Source organism: Semicossyphus pulcher, unplaced genomic scaffold (genome assembly GCF_022749685.1).
Source record: "Semicossyphus pulcher isolate SPU_LCO1_2020_fin unplaced genomic scaffold, fSemPul1.0.p SCAF_15, whole genome shotgun sequence".
In the NCBI taxonomy this organism is placed as follows: Eukaryota; Metazoa; Chordata; class Actinopteri; order Labriformes; family Labridae; genus Semicossyphus; species Semicossyphus pulcher.
The window spans coordinates 1,368,207-1,386,967 of NW_027211659.1; the positions used below are offsets into that span (position 1 = coordinate 1,368,207).

An 18,761-nucleotide genomic window follows, 5' to 3' on the forward strand; every position below is an offset into this window, starting at 1 on the left:
CTCAGGTGGGCTCACCGTGTTGGAGCCCTCAGGTGGGCTCAGTCTGCAGCAGAACAGCTTCTTGGAAAGTTCAATGACTGTAGTGTTAGTGTTAGTTACGTCTCCTCTCGCCGTTCCTCCTCTACTCTGCTACTCGGGAACAGAACGCTGCAGGAGCCCCATTTGTCAATCATGAGGCCACGCCCCCTTTTTAAGGCATCAAATAACTAAAAGTAAACTTGTGAGAAAAATGAACCCTTGGACATAAATCAGCATGATAAGAACTAACTATAATGACAGAAACCATGTTTGAGAAAAATGTATTTGATGTGTATTTTGATTTTATAGTTTGACTCATGTCCCATCTGTTAACATGGAGGAGGCGGGCTTTATGAGCTATACTGCAGCCAGTCAGCAGGGGGCGACAGAGAGGGTTTGGCTTCACTTTTAGGGAGCTGTCATTTCGGCCATCTTTTTATACAGTCTACAGAGCCCAATTGCATTTTTTTCTACCGTAACAATATTAGCTCCCTCATGATAGGACAGGAGGTTGAAAACTGGCTTCTTCACAATGTTAGTTGATGGGAAAAAGTCTTCCTCATGTGATGGACCTCGAGGTTGTAACGACACAGCTCCTGCAGGCTTCGGTTAAACTAGCTGTTGCGTCTTCATGTTGTGCTTGTCGGCGTGTTGAATAACAACGAATGTAGAACTCCTCCACCCTGCAGTCGTAGTAGCTTCAGCGTTGTAGGAAAGAACCTTTTACGGGGCTGTTCTGACTGATCACTTCTCCTGATGAGTCATGAGTAGAGTAATGGAAATGCTTTTTTAATCAATGATGAGTAACAGACTACAATCCATCCAATAAGTAGCTCAGCTCTGTCTGCTTCTTATAAAGCAGCTATTTCAGGTGTGTTCTGCAGGTTCCTCCTCTGTGACTCACTTGTTTTCTTGTCCGACTTTCTGTCCTCTCTCCCCCCCTCCCCCTCCTCTCACCTTGCCTTCACATGCTCCACCTTCCCTCCCACCCAGGCTCCACAGACCCCTTCTCTCCCTCCCCCCCCCTCCCCTCCACCAGTCAAGCTGTGACACACCATAAAGGAGGCTATATTAAGCCGATCGCATTCAGCGTATTGTTTTGTTCTCACACAACAGAAGCAGCAGACTATAATTACTTCGATTCACCCCCCCGCTGGTCTGTGTGGCTGCAAATAGTTCCTGTACAGAGCTGGTGGGAGAGTGGATGACCTTCCAGTGATGCGTTTACTCAAAGTTAATGAGTGACAAACGAGTGACACTTAAAGAGGCCGATCGCTGCCAACAGGAGGGGATGGAAACGATGATGCACGTCTTTAACAACAGAGACGTGTTCTTTCCCAGGATTGTTTTTAATGCACAAAAATGTGACAGAAATGTAGCCGCGACATGCCGTGTGTGTGTGTGTGTGTGTGTGTGTGTGTGTGTGTGTGTGTATTTGTACTGTATCATAGTAACATAGTGTTCCTTGACAAGCGTCCAAGTGCTCTACCCCCGTACCTTTACCTCCGCCGGTGCTGGCGAGGTGAGCTGCAGTTCCTCTTGACCATCTGCCACGACTCCGGCCACCCGGAGACAGAAACAGGCCGACCGAGGAGGAGAGGAGGAGAGGAGGAGGAGGAGGAGGAGGGCGAGTGGGCAGAGGAAGGATACACAAATATGTCTGCTTATAATTTTAGCAACAACACCTCAAGCTGATGCACAATGAAAGCTGTTCTCTGGGGGATTTATAATTCATCTGTTTCTAATTGAAGTGCAGGTATAAATAACTCCTCACTAAATTTAAAACAACAAGTCATTCTATATTTTTAACGTGGCATTCAGCTCTATTGTTGTTGAGTGACATGTTTCCTTATTAACATGAAAGTAGGCGCTGTAGATTATTTTAAATGGATCACACATGCATCATCACAGTGTGCTAAATACTCACTGGACTAGAAAACAGTCCCGGCAGTGATGCAGGATTAACTCCTGTCTGAAAAACGTTAAAAACTAAAAGAAAGAAAGACTAAAAGATAACATTTCCTGAATATAAGAGGACCACCTTTATTTCCTGTTTACACCTGCTGAAGTCCTTTTCATACAAATCACCTTCAGACTGTTTGTGTGTGCAGGTTTAAAATGTTCAAACCCAAAGAATCTCATGACGTAATCTTAAAAAGAATATTTAATGTTGTGAGGAAAGTCGGCGTCTCGCTTTGTGAATGTTACACTTAAAGTGCTGTTCTCGAAGATCTCTGTTCCGTTCTCTTTGGCGCCACCTGTGATGATAAACCGTAACTGCAGGAGCACACTTCCCAGATATCCAGACAGTGCTGCGTGTGTGACGTCCACGGTTGGCTCCGGTTGTAACTCTTGATTTTCCTGGCTGACGGTCGCTTTCCTTTTCAGACTGTTTGCTTCATCTGAGCGTCGAGTTTGTTTCTTCTTCTTTGGAGTTTCACTTCTTGTTGAAGTTGTATCTGTAGTCATCCATCTTTTCTTTGTTTGTTCAGCCATAGTAGATTACTGTTTACTCGCAACACTTGCAGAGAGCGGAAAAGCAGCCGCTTAGCTCCGCCTACCCTCTCTGGCAGACCAACCACTGCTGGCTGATGGAAAACGCGTCACTAACTGGGCACCACAGACACCCAGTCTGTAATAATACTATATACTGCAAATGCAAAGGCTTTCATCAGTGGGCCATCGGCTCAGTCACCATGTGTTACCTCATTGGGCGGTAGATGGACACTTAACAGACATTTATTTACATGAACATCTTTGAGATTATATTTTTAACAACTCTTTCATTTTAAGATATTATAATTAGGCAAGTATCCTATTTTGTCTTTACTTTATGCCAAATAATTAACTTCATATCTGTAAAAACTCTTTTAAGTCCAACTTACATCAATAAATTTGGTCTTTTTTTCAGGTATTGTTTATCATTTTTCTTAAGAAAGAGAAGACGTGTGCACAAACTGTGTGTTTCCATGCTGTTCAGTGTGACCTAGCCGAGCAGCTAATAACATATCTAACCTCCGTGTTGACGTCATCAGTGAACTTCTGCCTGCTGATGTTTGTTTGGTCGCTTGTCCAACAAGCTTCAGTGCACAAGGAGACATATGTTCATGTTTATAAGTTAGATAAGGAGGAGCCTTTAGCATGAAGGCTAATGTGGGTCATTGACTGACGCTGCTGCTTTGTGCTACATACGACTGGCTGTATCAAAGTCTCCATCATGTCGACGGATAACAAAATGTTACTCTCTAAAATTAATGCAAAACTATTTTTGCCATAATTCAACAAAAATATGAAAAATAAATTATAGACACTTTTTATCCTTCAGTTTAAATCATCACATCTTTATTTCCTCTGCTGCATACTCTATATAATTATATTGTAGTTTTAAATCAAGAAATCTATAATTCTATAATATTTCATACATTTTTATCTGATTAAACTATTCTGCATATAAAGATGCTGACATTCTGTAAAAGGTATTTGTAAACAGTCAGTAATAAGAGGATATATTTTAGACTAATGAGTGATTTAAAACGAGCTCAGACTGCCTGCACAGCACAGAAAACAGTGCAGCACAGCAATTCTCGCTGCCTGCTGCTTGGCAAAAGCAATGCCACCGCATCCCAGAATGCACTTGTGCTGCGTTATGTAAGAGGCTGTTCTATTCTATTCTTAGCTCTACCTCACTGAGAAGTAACAGTGCTGGTTGCCTGAGAGTCAAAGCGCAGAGATCTGATGAGGCGGGAATCATCGGCGAGGTGAGAACCAGCACAGTGGGCTACTCTGCCATCAGGCTCTCGCACTGGGACCCGGGCAGGACGGCATGCCCATTTATGGTCTTTGGAGGAAGTAGAGGTGTATGGGTGGGAGTGCGAAGGAGGGGGATTTATATATTTATATTTAGGAGAAGGATATATGAATAGTCCTGTTTTAAAAATCCTAAAAAAGGACATTTCAACACTCTGTGGTATTTATTTCTTCAAACGCTGCAGAAGAAGAGTTCAGCTCTCACTGACTCCATGTTTACACACGCGTCCATCATTACATCCTTTAATACCCATCTGTCATGTTCATCCATTGTGTCACTCGCCCCACTTGATCCCCCGTCCATCTTTTCTTAATGGACGCCCAATCCTATTATAATCATTTCCTGGAAAGCTCTGCAGAGACGCAGAGAGCTGCATATGGTGAACATGTGTCTGCAGATGAGGCATCATGTCTGTGTCTGACGCAGGACAGCAGGCATGTGATCAGGACGGGAGCGGGGACACTGAGATTATGTCCTGAGTATGTTTTCATGGAATTTGAGGTTTATTGGAAGCTGGGCGGAGTTCATTCTACCAGTAAAAACTGTATTTTCAAGGTTGATCATCGTGTTGCCCAGAATTTATTTATTTTTTTAAACTTTTTGGATCTAAATATAAAATTTGGTCCCAAGTTTTTATTATTTGGAATTCAGGGAAAGCTTGAAAGCTGCACTTGTTGGTGTTTTTGTATTAGTAGGTCACCTGTAACGAGCTCTGCAGTTCCTCTCTGTCCATTAATCTACAGTCTTGTTCCACCTTCACCAGCTCCCAGTTACCAGGTTTGCAGCCGGCTTTTTAGATGCTCATATAAACCTATTGTACACTAATCAGCTGCCCAGCACCAAACGACCGATAAGACAGAGTCAGTGGTTGTAGCTGGTAAAGAAAGGTGAACATTTATTGGCTAAAGACACACAGATTGCTTTAACGAAGCACCATGAAGTCACCTGCTGGTTTGAAGCCTGCAGTTTGTCTTTTGGCTGTCCGTCTCTGTTTAGGAGCCAGAAGTGACCAAATATTTACAAGAGGGTGGACAAGAGGTTACAAGAAGTCAAGCTCAGTGACTTACATTACATAACTGTCTGTCATTCAAAGCAGCCACGCCATTAATTCTGCATCACTTTAATCCATTAAACAGGTGAGCTGTATAAAGATTCTCCCCGTACAGTCGTCATGGAGACAGAAATGAGCTACAGAGACCCAAACAGTTTTTTGTACCAGGCAGTAAACATGTTTATTTCTGCTGTAAAGTTTAACATGGGGCTCTATGGGGACTGACTCACTGCTGGAGGCAGCCTCAAGTGGACACCAGAGGAACTGCAGCTTTTGCAGTTTTCAGCCCTTAAGGGCTCCTGCTTGGTAGAAACCAAACTCTGAGCTAAAAGAAACTGAATACTGGACATGCATACAGCAGGTGGCATCAAACACAACTCCACATGAGTGACGATGTTGCTTTTAGACATGTAAATAATTGAATATATTCTGTTTACTTCTTTTCGTGCTCTAGAGGAGATGGGGATTGACCTGAACGCATCATCATGGCTGTAACCTGGGGTCTATTGAGCATCAAACATCTCATGTCAGGGTGGCCACTTAAATATAAGATAATGTGGAACCCAGCTTTGAAACAGGATGTCAACCTTTAATTAAAACATTATAAATGTCACCAACATTTCCTCTGCAGTGTTGTAATTGTGCTATAATAACAGTTTGTGCATGAACGATGCTCGCCTGCTGAAGACACTTTTAAAGCGAACAAAGTTCCAAACAGCGGATAAAAACTCTGCAGACTTCCACTTGATGAAATCCACCTTTGAAAGTATGAAACCGTTGCATCACTACCCTGATATTAAGTCTTAACATTAACATTTAAAAACAGTGCTTCCTCCACCTTCTTTTACACTAATGTGCACTTTTTCACGCTTTAACCGTCGAGCAGTTTCAGTTGATTTCCTGTGCTCACGAGCTCTCCTGCACTAATGCGTCTGCCCGGAGCGTTTAATTCTTAAGAGGGACGACAAAACTCTGGTTCAGCCTCTGAGTGATGTTAAAATGTTTGCTTCTTTCTCTGCTCTGACATTTTCTTTTGAATTGTCAGCTGAAATATTAAAGAGTGCAGTGACTCAGCAGCAGCGGCAGCACAAACTTATCCACATATAAACTCTGATCATCCTCGAATCTAGACTCAAAACGGCAGCAAAGTTTTAAATGCCACGGATGCTGCTCACGCTCGGGCTTTCATGTACGAGAATAGACACAAACTGCAGATTTATGACGTTATTGTTTCAGTGCGTTTGTGCTGAAGCGCTTCGTTTGTGTTCTTGTGAGTTTTATTTTATGTTTGTATGTGCATTTAACCCACCAGGGACTGCAGATGAAATTAGCATGTAGGGCTAAATCTGGCACGTTCACATGATGGACCAATATGCTGAATGTGCATCAACAAACATGTTAAAATGTACATTACCCAGCTGCTGTACGTAGGCCTATACTTATTTTGATAAGAGTGGTTATAACTTTTAATAAGTTAACACATTATCTTGTTTTTTAGGGTTTAAAGTCCATATCTGATGAGCAGAAACATTCATTGCATAAAGTAACAGCGTATCAAAGGACTAGGTTTAAATGGCCTCCATGCTCTTGTCACGATGTTTACATACCTCTTCTCTTAACCTCTACCAAACATGAAAAGTGACTTCTCCTCGAGTTGCATCAGACTTTTGCGTCACGCCGTTTCCTGAGAACAGCTTCCTGTTTGCAGTTTGTCACAGAGCCGACCGGGCGAGCGAGCTGTGACGACGTTGGGAAATTATTAACGTTGTTTACACTGTAACAGACAGACAGACCTGCAGCCTGCGGCTCCAGTCACAACACGCAGCGCTGCCGGTCGCAGCTTGTCTGGGGTCTGGTTCCCCCGGGGTCCTCTCACAGATCTTTCTTTCTGTTCTCCTGCGGCACTGAAGACACATTAAATCAAGTCCCTGCCTTTATATTCATCTACATTCTCTGCACTCTTATTCTTCCTTTGCTCTTTTTGTCAGGCAGGAACATGTAATCATAAGAAGCATTTAGAGTTTGATGAGTGGCAGATTTAATGGAGGAGTCACTCTCTCACTCTTTCGTTGACATTTTCAGATGTCTGTGATTCAGCGCTGAGAGGAGACAGAAAAGGCTGTTAGAGGGAAAGCCTGTTACTTTGTGCACGCATGAGAAGCAACAGGATTATGTGGAAGGTGTTCAGAGAGTGGATCGCCTCTCAGAGGCACACTCACCTGTATGATACGGAGAGCAGGTCGCAGAGGTGGACTCAATTTGCAGTCTATTTTCAGCCAGGCTCTTCTCATTCACAGTTCATACTTAAACTTCCACATGAAGGCACTTTAATTCAAATATAACCCACGTTATTGTTAGCCAGGTAACGACGCAGAGAGAGGCTGATATGGTTCACTTTGGACGGCAGGCGAAGGGAACGGATGGGAAAACAAGGCTGCACTTTTTACCTGTAAAACCGGGTTCAAGTTTAAAAAGTCAATGTGGAGTTAATCTAACCCACAGCATGATGTGTTCTTCTGAATTTAAACAAGTCGTTTTTGCTTCAACCTAACTGTGATCATGTGTTAGAAAGGAAACAAAAACAGATGCTTTAAAAGAACCTTAAACAGACCTCAGTGTAAAAACTGATCTTAAATGGGGTCTTATGCTAATTTCGAGCTTCTTATTTCACACAGTTTTACCTGTGGATTAGCTTAGCATAATTTTCAGTTAAAAAAACTCATACAGCCTCTGCCTGAGACGACTCAGTAAGCTCTGTCCCTTTAAGAAACCCCGCCCTACAAGCCCGCTTTCTTCTGATTGGCCAGCTCTCCGAAGCCTGCCGAGGCTGCACTTTGTGACGTCACAAAGTGCAGCGTGTATAAAAAACCTGTGTGAAACCTGGCGTTCACAGCAGCCTGCAGACTGAGCTGAGGAGCCTGGGGATTAATCCAAAATACGTTTAACTACAGATCTGAAACTTCACCCACGTTTAGTCTGAACATCCAACACTGTAACATTATATATATGTCTTGAAATGTGAAACAGCATAATACCCTCTCTTTAAAAAAGATGCTAAAGGGTACATTGAAACAGACCTAACAACAGTGAAGCCCCTTTCCCGCTGGTCTAAAAACCTGCTAACACCCGGCTTTTTTGCTTAGTGGGAAACGTTACACTCGGCTTTCTGACCTGGGTCACATGACTCTGCAGTAGACCCGGGATTATCGCCTCGGCTCCGATCGGCATTGATGGGAACACAGAACCTGTGTTGACACGCTAATCTCCGCCCCCTTTCCAGCGCGCTGCTATGCTCCGTCGGTAACCCGTCTCCGTCTGAGCAGCGCTCGAACATCGTTCCAGATTTTTCGCCGCCGAGTTTGATAACCAGACTGAATGAGTAATAGATACAATAAAGACCTAACCACCATAACATCTTCACATCGTCACTACTAACCCTGTCTCCGGTGCGTTTGTGACGTCAGACGGTGACGCAGCAGTAAAGAGACCGACAGGAGGATACTTCATTGGCAATGGGAAAAGAGACAATCGCCATTTGTTAGCGGGTCTTCCCAGTGTCGGAAAAACCTGCATTAACGTCATATTTCGGTGGCAAAGGGGATATGTGAGGTATTACACCTATGTATCTTAAAACGGACCAAACCAAATGTTAGAAAGGAGGAGGACGCAAGCTTTAGGGTTCCTTAAAACACACTTAACTACATGTGAGACAGCAGTTTACAAGATAGAAAATGGTCCTTAAATGGATGCTAAAGGATACCTCCAAACCAAACTGTGGATACTAAGTGTACATCCATGTCTATATGAGACCCAAAAAGGGTCAGTGTTTGATGGCCGGGAATGAGAACATTTTTAAGATGCATGAAGGATTATTCCCAACTTTTATTAAGATATCAAACACAAACACTGGTTAAGTACCGGACAACAGAACCAGAACAAACAGCATAAGAATAATATAAAGCTCGAGCAACACGCACACTAGTAAAACATCTAAAGAAATAAAGACCGTCGCAGCCTTTCGTAGCCTCATCAGCTTCGTTCTTGTCCCCATGTTGGGACGAGAAGCGGCCCTGAACACAAATGCAGTAAATCAGTCAGCTTCCACCGACACAGTTTAATGAGTTCTGCTGCGGCGCTTCACAAATTATCACTCTGACTGTGAAGACGAAACATTTCTCAGATCTCTAATAATTCATTTGTAAAACCTGTGAAGTCTCTGCGGACTACTTTGAGTGTTAAGGAGATAAAATGTATTGAAAGAGAAACATCAAATGGCGTCATCGCTGACCTTTAGGATCATTACTGTAAACATTGACTGTTAGCAATCACACTTTGCAAACAGAAAGGGAACACGAGGGGGATTTATGGAGGAGATAACGAGCAGACACGACCAATTAAACGGAATCTTCTTTATTCTTTACTTTTCTTTTACTTCACCAAAGGGAGGTCTCCGTGAGGGTACAGACAAAAAGAAAGGGACCAAGGGTGTCGTCTTAAAGCTTGTTAACGGGTCAGTTTGCTTTGCTGCTCGAGATTTTTTAGCTTATAATAAATATAGCAAAGCTTCTGCAGAGTCAGAGGACAGTTTTAAGAAAGGCTCGCCTGTTTCAGAAGCACTTTAATGTCTGTTTTTTGCCTCCTATTGTTGCTTTATCAGATTGTTTTAACCTTGTAACCCTGGTTTTGAAGGCGCTTTACAAATAAAGTTTACTTACTTCAAGTGGGCGAGAAGCTTAAAACATCCCATAGATACGCTTTCAGACAGTCTCCTCTCAAAGGTTGCACCCTCGGCAGAAGTGGCTGAAGAACAAAGAAAGGGCTCGGCAGAGAAGTTCAAACTCTACTTGAAGAAATATGTCTGCGGCTGTGAGACCTGCTCTCCAAAAGCTGACCTTGTCTGGTACCTTTATTCTCCAGTTCAGTCGAGCAAAGCATCTCTAAGTGAACCTGTGTTTCTGTCTCTGTAACCCTCTCCGTCAGACCTCAGCGACCAGCTGCTGGAGGTGGTCGGCCTTGAAGGCGCGATAGAGATGGGTCAGATCTACACCGGACTGAAGAGTGCCGGGCGCAGGCTGGCTCAGTGTGCCAACGTCACCATCAGGTCAGAACCTCCCGTCTCACAGCTGCCTCCATCTTTCTTTCACCATCCTCCTCCCTCCCGATCTCCATCTTTCCTTTCGTCTTCTGGTCATCCAAGTGGAAGCTTTATCTCCACTCTATACATGTACGATCAAAAATGTATTCCTTTAGAGTGTTCTTGTGCAGTTGAAGGCTGAAATCCCTGCAGCGTCTAAACAATAACACTCTTGTACATCATGAATTATACATTTAGTCTTCATGTTTTACTAAATAAGCTGAGGACTGACCCACAATCACAGTGTGAGAACTGATCCGTCTGTGGTGTCGAGCTCTGAGACAATTCAGGGTTTGGTTTGCTGATAAACCACATCACCAGCTCAGATGCTAATAAATCTCTTTGTACCTCTTATGTGTAAATAAAGATCATTCAGGTGAATCATATGTAGCTCTGTCGCTCACACCTGTATAAATATGGCTGTTGTTGTTCTCTTTGTTGACAAATAACTAGCCGTTGGATCACGTAATGGTTCAACCAAACCTCTAAAGCTGCTTTCCCACTGGTCAAAAAACCAACTAACACCGGCTAACACCGGCTAACACCCAGCTTTTTTGCTCAGTGGGAAAGGTTACAATCAGCATTGAGACCCGGGTCACATGACTCTCCAGTATACCCAGGTAATAATCGCCTCGGCTCCGATCGGCATTGATGGGAAAACAAAACCTATGTCGACACGCTAATCTCCGCCCCCTTTCCGGCGCGATGCTATGCTCCGTCGGTAACTTCTGCGACTCCTCGTCATCTCAGCTACAAACTCCGCCCATCTCAAACCTCGTTCCCTATAAGAAGCATTTTTATAATATTCATCTTTCCTTTAAACTTCATTTGATTAAAATGAACACCCTACACTCAGTTTGGTCAAATATTGCATCGTGTATAGATTCACTCACGGTCCATGCCCAAGGCTAATTCATTAGCTCGCTAATTGGATATTTGTTGAGCTAACAAGGCAGGTATGGTGAGCACAGACACCAACACCTGCTAATCCCTGCAAACACGGCAAAGTGTCAAGTCCAATGACCTGATTTAGCTGAAGTGACAGCGAGCAGACAGGTAGTTGAACCACCTGTCACTCAAAGAGGCCACGCCCCTAATGCTGCATCACTTTAAGCCTTAATATAATGTAAACAGGTGAGCTGTATAAAGATTCTCCCCGTACAGTTGTCATGAAGAGAGAAATGAGCTATAGAGACCCAAACTGTTTTTTGTACCAGGCTGTAAACATGTTTATTTCTGCTGTAAAGTTTAACATGGGGCTCTATGGGGACTGACTCACTGCTGGAGACAGCCTCGAGTGGACACCAGAGGAACTGCAGCTTTTTTTGCATTAGCTTCAGTTTCCCGCTTTGGCTCGATCACATCAAATCACTTTGAGTCGTTTGATCGCCCTTTTAAACGTTTATGTGTCACATGTTAAACACAGAAGAGAAACAGATCGATGGTTTTGTCTTGTGAACATTTATTTTATACAAATGAAAGCGATAAGGAAATGGAGCAGATTGGGACGATATGAGATTCTGAATCCAGATTAATTAAGTGCCCCGTGGACATTTTGTGTTGGGCCACATGTTTTATTCAGAGTAGTTTCAGTGCAGATGTTGTTGTGGCTCTAGCAGCCCATCAAACATCTGCAGCGAGCCGCTTCCTGAAGCAGCCACATTTACGAGTTATTCTCTCACTTGTTCTGCAAACCACCAACATTTTCCTAGACCCGAATTAAAAGAGCATTCATCACAGTCATTCTCCCATACTGTGTTTCTCTAGCCGGGGAGGCATGCATGAAAGTCTTAAACCAACTTTGAGTGTGTGTGTACAGTGTGTGTGTATGTGTGTGTGTGTGTGTGTATGTACAGTGGGTCTGTGAGTTTAAAGAGTGGGGGCCTGTCTGGGAATGGGTCTCATGGGAACAAAGGGTGCAGTGTTTGACCCTGTGCTGGGACAGTGTGAACAGGCCTCTCGTGCCTCTGAGGTGTGTGTGATCTGACCTTCACAACCTCCAACCCCACCCTGTCCTCCCTCTCTCTCTCTCTCTCTCTCTCTGCCCTCCCCCCACCTCCTGCTCGCCCATTCTCTTTACAGGACGTCCCGACGGCTGCCCATGCAGATCGACGGCGAGCCCTGGATGCAGCCGCCCTGCACGGTGAGAGTTAAATCAGAATCACTGTTCCCATGTTGCACCTTGAGCCTACAGCATTTTCCCCAGTCAGAGTGTATGTATTTTGTCCAACAGACTCCCGTTTGCAGGGACTGTTGTGTGATGTAAGCAGGCGTTTATAGAGATCGGGGTCTTCTCAGCGACTCCAACATGCCAGTGGACAGCCACGTATGCGTAACAGCTGTTAATGCTGGCTGTATGTTGCACTAAGATTCGTGTTCCTCAGCTTTTGTCCTGCTTTGGCCTCATTTCCCTGCTTCTGTTCATCGTCCGCCTCTGCACACCAACGGCCTCAACCTCCAACACTGTCACTGCCATGCCATCAAATCTCACAAACCGGCTGTGCTCTTCACAAAAAGAGAGGAAATCAACGATTATCTATTCATCCTCACAGCTTTTCAACACTTTTGTCACAGTGGACCTTCATGGAGGCGGATGTTAGAAAGCTTTTTGTCGAGTTATGTGGGTTACTTTCAAGGTTCAGAGAGAGTGATTTTGTAACAGTCTGTTGTGAAGAGCCAGGAAGTGATGACTGTCGACCTGGTATGTTGAACTGTTCAGACCTTCATTACCGTGTCTTTGTGTGTCTCACTCCTGCAGGTCAGGATCACACACAAGAACCAGGTCCCCATCTTACTCGGCCCACCTCAGAAGACGCCGTTCTTCTTCTTCAAGAGGCGCAACCGGAGCCGCGACTAGGACACGTGCATGCACACAACCCTACAGTACATATGCACACACACATGCCATCCACTGTATAGGCAGCTCCATCAGACGATTGGTACACTGTTCCCGGATTGGAGAACAAGAGTGGGAAGAGGAACATTCCTACAATCCAGACAATTTATCCCAAAGGAAGCTGCAGCGATGGAAGGACTCTCAGTCTACAGTACCGACCTATTCCTGTGTACCCATCATCCTCCAGTCTTGTCTTCAAACATCCGGCCCAGCCATCGATTCAGTCTCAGCCGCATGCAACAGCCAAGACTCAGTCCAAGCCGCCCCCTGCCCAAAAGAGTCAGCCATATTCCAGTACTGCACTGCCTGCTCAACACAACTTTGGCTGCTGGGATTCCCTCACAGCGCTTGAATGAAGTCAAGGAAGTCGGAGCGAGGGGATGAACGGGGGGTTATGGAAGCAGGTTGAATGAAGAATGAGAAAAAGGTCCAGCACACGACGGTGAGAGTGGTGTGGCAGTAACGGTGGATGTTTACAAGAGCACGGAGAGTAAATAAAGTCAGATCCACCTCTTTGTTTAAAACACCTGGATGAATAATGGATCCGCGGCTGCTTGTAAGAGCACTCGCTCCGGGCCTCCCCGCAGACTGACGGCACGGTACAGCTGAGAACGAGAGGCGAGGAGAGGAGCCTCATTCATTATTGAGTTATTCTGTTTGTGGGTTGATGGCAGTGGGGCGTAACAGTGGCCTGGAATCAGTGGAAACATGCAGGGAGTTTCGCCCCTTAGCATCACTGGCCTACACAAACAGATCCTGTGCAGACTGTAGCAGCAGGCGGAGGAAGCTCCTGTGCTCGCTAAATACATCGACCAGGGTTCAGTTTAAAGAAGAGACTGGAGACATTCGAAGTTCATCTTTGCTTTCTTTAGACGCTCACTCGTCCTCTGTGCTCGGTGGACTGTGAGGGTGTGTTCAGACCAGAAGAGAAGCGGCGCGATTACATGCAGATCCAATTTAAAGACGCATATGGACGTGGTTTGGGGCAGTGGAGTAAATCAAAGACGTTTGTGTCACTCTCTTATTTGCACCATTTGTATTTTTTCTAATAGAGTCAGAAGTATTGTGAAAATATGTTGCAAAAGCCAATCAGGTCAGAATAGATATCCAGCATTTTAAAAGTTGTTTGTCGTCTTGTGGACAGAATTTTAACTTGTAATAAATCTGCATCATGATGAAGATATTTTTAGGCTCATATGGCTGCAATACAGCAGACTGTAGCCAAAGTGCAACCTACTAATTACAAGGAAATTCCCTCTCACTGGAGGCAAATAGAAAGTTTCTCTGCAGCTGAATGGATGGTCGGTGGTTGGCGTTCATTCCGAGGAGATATTGTACCAATCTGCACCTGACCGAGCTAACGGTTCCTACGGTAACGGGCTCTGGTCAACCTCAAGTAGTCTGAAGCAGCAGTGAAGTTAAGTCAGATACAGTCCCTGGAGAAATGGTGGAACTAACCAAGCTGGGTGCAAATCCAGATGAAGTTGGGGACCCAGACACAACGCTGTTTGGTTTTCAGACAGTTCTGGAAATTTAAATACTTGCTGGTTGTGTTAAATCAACCCAAGAAACATGCTTCTCTTCTGGTCTGAACACAGCTCAGCAACATCAGAGCTGAATCAACAACAGCTCCAATGAGCTGTACGCCAGCGGATGCTTCTACTGGGTCAAGGATTGAAATAAATCCCCTCAAGGGTACAACATCAGGGCCCCCGGGGGGTTTGATTTACCACAGCATTGACAGGGGAACTAAATTTATCCCTCTATTTCAGGGAGGGTCTATCTCTAGTCCACTGAAACCCTACGCCTAATTACCGTGTCAAACATCAACTCACAATGTCAAGTGTGCTGTCACAGTGCAAATCCCGGAGCCTGGCCTCTCTGCGCGGTGCTGCTGGGCGGCTTCAATGCATTCACGGTTTGTTTGACGACGCCAAATAAAGACGGAAGAGACGAAGAGAGAAGATGGATATATCACTGAGAAACTGTCGACCAGGTAGCTTAGATCCGTGTTCATAAAGAATGTATCCATATTACTGTCCCCACAATACGGCAAACTATATCATACAGTATGTGCAGAGAGTATATGTATATATCTGGAACGTAGGTGTAGCTCACATATACTGTACACACGAATGTGTTTTTAATATATCATTGTTATTAAAATGTTGCTCTTAGCTTAGAGGGGTTCAGATCAGTATTCCTCACCGCACAGAGCTGCTGCAGTCGCTCTCTGAAGGCAGTTTTCCACTCCGTCAAACTCCCATTATGTTAAAGAAATGTGTCACAAAATAATGTCATATGTCCCTGACAAGCCTTTAAGAGCACTTCAGAGCTCCCATCAGGGAGTGAGGCTCGTTCACGTGCTTGTAAATGAACTGAAAATACAGCTGGGCCCAAATAAAGCGTGTTGCCACCTTATCGAATATCTGCGAATGTCGACCAACAAGTAAGAAGAAGCTACAAATAGTCTCCAGCCATGCTAGCAGTGCTTTTAGATATATGCTAATGTAAATGCTAACATTTTAATGCTACCACTTTGTTGTTTAAAATGTTTTCCATCTAGGTTTAGCCTGTTTTAGCTGTTCTAAGCTAAATGCTAATTTAGCTCCAAAGTTTTTGCTTACCATTTTGGTTTAGGTGCTGGATGGCTCAAATTCAACCTGACAGTTTTTTAAGCAGATTAAAAGCATTCCATTTAACGCTTGATGAGAAAAACACACATCTAATCCTCATGGAGAGAGATGTCAGGGGATGACCAAAGGTGTATCCTCTGGCGACCATGAATGAATCCAAAAGTTCACTGATTCAGGCAGAGAGAATGTGAAAGCTTGAATGTTTAAAGCAAACGATCTCTATATGATGTGAGCTCGACGTTTGTGGAAGACTGTCTTGCACCCTGCTGAGCAGCGCAGGGCAGAGGGCGACTGGTGAGACGTTCTGACGGTTCAAACTGAGCTCCACTTTAGGGTCGGGCTTTGAGGCCTTTAGACCCTGGTTCCCTTTAAAATACACCGAGTCATCGCTCTTGCACCCAGGCCCCATGAAAACAGACAAGATGTGCAGCCCCATACATTCACGTTGGGTTCTCCACATTGCATCAACATCAGCTGTGATTCAGTTCAGGTTACTCATGTGTCAGTGGCTGATTTCAGACTGAAGGAACTTTTTCATGGTTCCAAAAACAGTTGGCGGTCTCTGCCACTTTGTTTGGTTTGCACAGCGAGAACTGGGACAGTCACAGTTTTCAATGTCCTTTACAGGGACTCCTTCTGAGGGTAGGAACTCTATTGGGATGTATTAGACGTGGATACCCGACCGAAAGATGGCGCCCATTCAGTCCTACAAGAATTGCTTGCCTGGAGCATTCTTGTTGCTGTGGGGGGCATACCTCGTAAAATATAAAACATCCAAAATTCAGAGAAGAAAGAGACCTTGATGTACCCCCAACAGTTTTGCATGTTAGGGAAAGTACTTTCTAGGTTGCAGGTGATTGTTTGGCTTTGATCGGGTCTCATTATATAATCAATCTATGGTCCTCTTCAAGCACCAGAGGAACCATTAGCAACATAATAAACAGAGCCTGGTCCAGTCGTAGGTGTATGTTGATATGTTGAACATATTTGCCAGTGCAGCACTGGCAACTGCCATCTTTAAATACCTTGAAACAGCCTTGAAAAATGGACCAAACCACGGACGAATGGACCGACAGTGGAAGTTTAAATCTCCTTTCTGACGTTATTGTGATGAAACCCGAACAGTTGTTGTTCGTAGCGTTGGTAAGCTAACTGCCTGCTGGCCCAGTATGCAGAAAACGGCCTTGATGGTATGAAGCTCTTGTGGGAGATTCCCAGTGAATAGATCCTCTCAGGGAGTCCCCAAAATTGATTGGTCTGAAATCGCCTATCATCCATCTCAGTAGTTAGGGATTTAATTAATAACACCAATCAGGGCCATTGATTTAGCTCAGCAGTTGAATCGCGTGTCCCATTTGCGGAGGCCTCGATGCTGCGGGCCATCATCCCCCACGCTCTCATCCCGTTTCTGACACTGTCCACTGTCTTGCCTTCGATAAAGGCCAAAAAATTCTCTTTAAATATCACCAGTTAAAAGGCATTTAACATACATGCCACAACCTTAATCACCACCAACACAGAGCGCATCATGATCTGTTCCTGTCATGCCCGATGGAGCCTGGGTGCAAAGAGAGCTCAGTGGTGAAAGAGTGCATGTTTACAGTAACTCTACATTTATAGACTGAATGGTTTTAGACAGCGATATTACCACGTGTATATATTTGTTTATAATATTTTATCTGAAGTTACATCACCGCATGCCTGCTGAAACAAAGGAGAGTGAACAAAGAGGAGAGTGTGGATCAGCTATTCCAACTTATTTCTTTGCTTAATTATTCCATTTATTATCTGATGTATTTATTTGTTGTGGTTTTCTTCTTTTGCAGCATGTTTATGATCACGTGCGAGACAAAGCAGGGCAGAAGAAGAAGCTGTGTTGATTCATTAAAAAGAAAGTAGAATTCCTGGATGAACCATTAAAGCATCCATTTGTGATTCAGTGTTGGATCAAAGCAGCAACATGAGAGCCCACACAGAGGCTGTCTGAGTGAATAACCAACGTGTGAAACAAGTCATGTCTATTCCCATCCTTTGAAGTAATCGATTGCCTTAACAAATAAATTGATCTGCTCTGTGCTCTTTGCTCAGGGCTCACGCAGAAGACAGAAAAGTCATCAAATCGCGTATAAATAAATGTTTTGTTGCAACATATTTAACACGATGTCGGCCCAAAAGGGATTAACTTTAACCCTGATTAACAGCTGACTCACTGCATTCACACAAAGAAAATGCTGATGGTTTGATCAATATTTGGCAACGCAGCAGACATTTTGGCGTCACCTGACCCTTCATTTCTGGGCAGAGGTTGGCTGCCGTCATGCTAAAGGACTGGTGCACTCGGCTGCCACCGGGCTGACCTTTATTAACAAACAGAGGAAGTGATTCTTGTGTTCATCTTCATCTGCAGTTTCCTGAAGCAAGTTGTTCTTAGACAAGATTACGCATCAATTCCCATGAAAAGAAACCAAAACCAACAATGGGTTACTCCATCGCTTTTCCAGTCGCTAAGCTGAGCTTAAACCTGTGAAAAAATAGACCTCGTGTATTTTTTAGTTCTTTAAAAAAAGGCTTAGTAATTTTCCTAAACATCTTGGTACTGTAGATTTTAGAAAACATTAAAACTGGAGTCAATGGAAAATTTGTTGGGGACTACTTTCAGCTGCGGATGAACACACTACTGGGGCTGAATTGAGTAGATTTGGAAGTAGGACGTTGCAAGTGTGGTTGACCCAAAAACGACAGTGCCCATGTTCTTTTTAATGAAGGTAAATACACAGAGAATTAAGGCAATACTTGTTTACTAGTTCACACTAATTGTTGGTTGTTATTTTCATGGGATTTGTTCACAATAAGACAAACAGAGAAAATGACCAGCCTTATCTTTTGTCTTATTCTGCTACTTTTCAGGACTTTGATGAATGACTGGTTATCAAAGCGTTCACGTTGCACATGTAGTAATCCAGGTTAAGTTAAATAAAATAAAAAAATCCATTCAAATATATCAAACTGGGCGTGTTTCATCATTTCCTTCTGTTTCAGATCTCTTCTGTTCCTGGAATTATGTTTGACAACTCTTAGCAAAGGGTCAACGATGTGGTCACACTCGGCCTCCAGCTATAAGTCATGTTACCAGACAGGTTTCAGGTTGTGAATAGAGTCTAAACCCCTAATACAAAGCACAGTTCTATAGTCTTCAGACTAATGCTGGCGGAAGGGTT

The 18,761-nt window shown here is 44.0% G+C and overlaps 1 protein-coding gene across 1 annotated transcript in view; it reads left to right on the top strand.

The window, feature by feature from the left end:
• The window catches only part of LOC138592118 (diacylglycerol kinase beta), a 120,533-nt gene extending 102,007 nt beyond the window's left edge, over window positions 1-18,526 (top strand). The window contains exons 25-27 of the mRNA XM_069662751.1: window positions 9,858-9,978; window positions 12,094-12,154; window positions 12,770-18,526. Coding sequence (XP_069518852.1) covers window positions 9,858-9,978; window positions 12,094-12,154; window positions 12,770-12,868 — 281 coding nt within the window. The 3' untranslated portion in view covers window positions 12,869-18,526. The remainder of the gene's footprint in view (window positions 1-9,857; window positions 9,979-12,093; window positions 12,155-12,769) is intronic.
• Window positions 18,527-18,761: the final 235 nt, after the last annotated feature.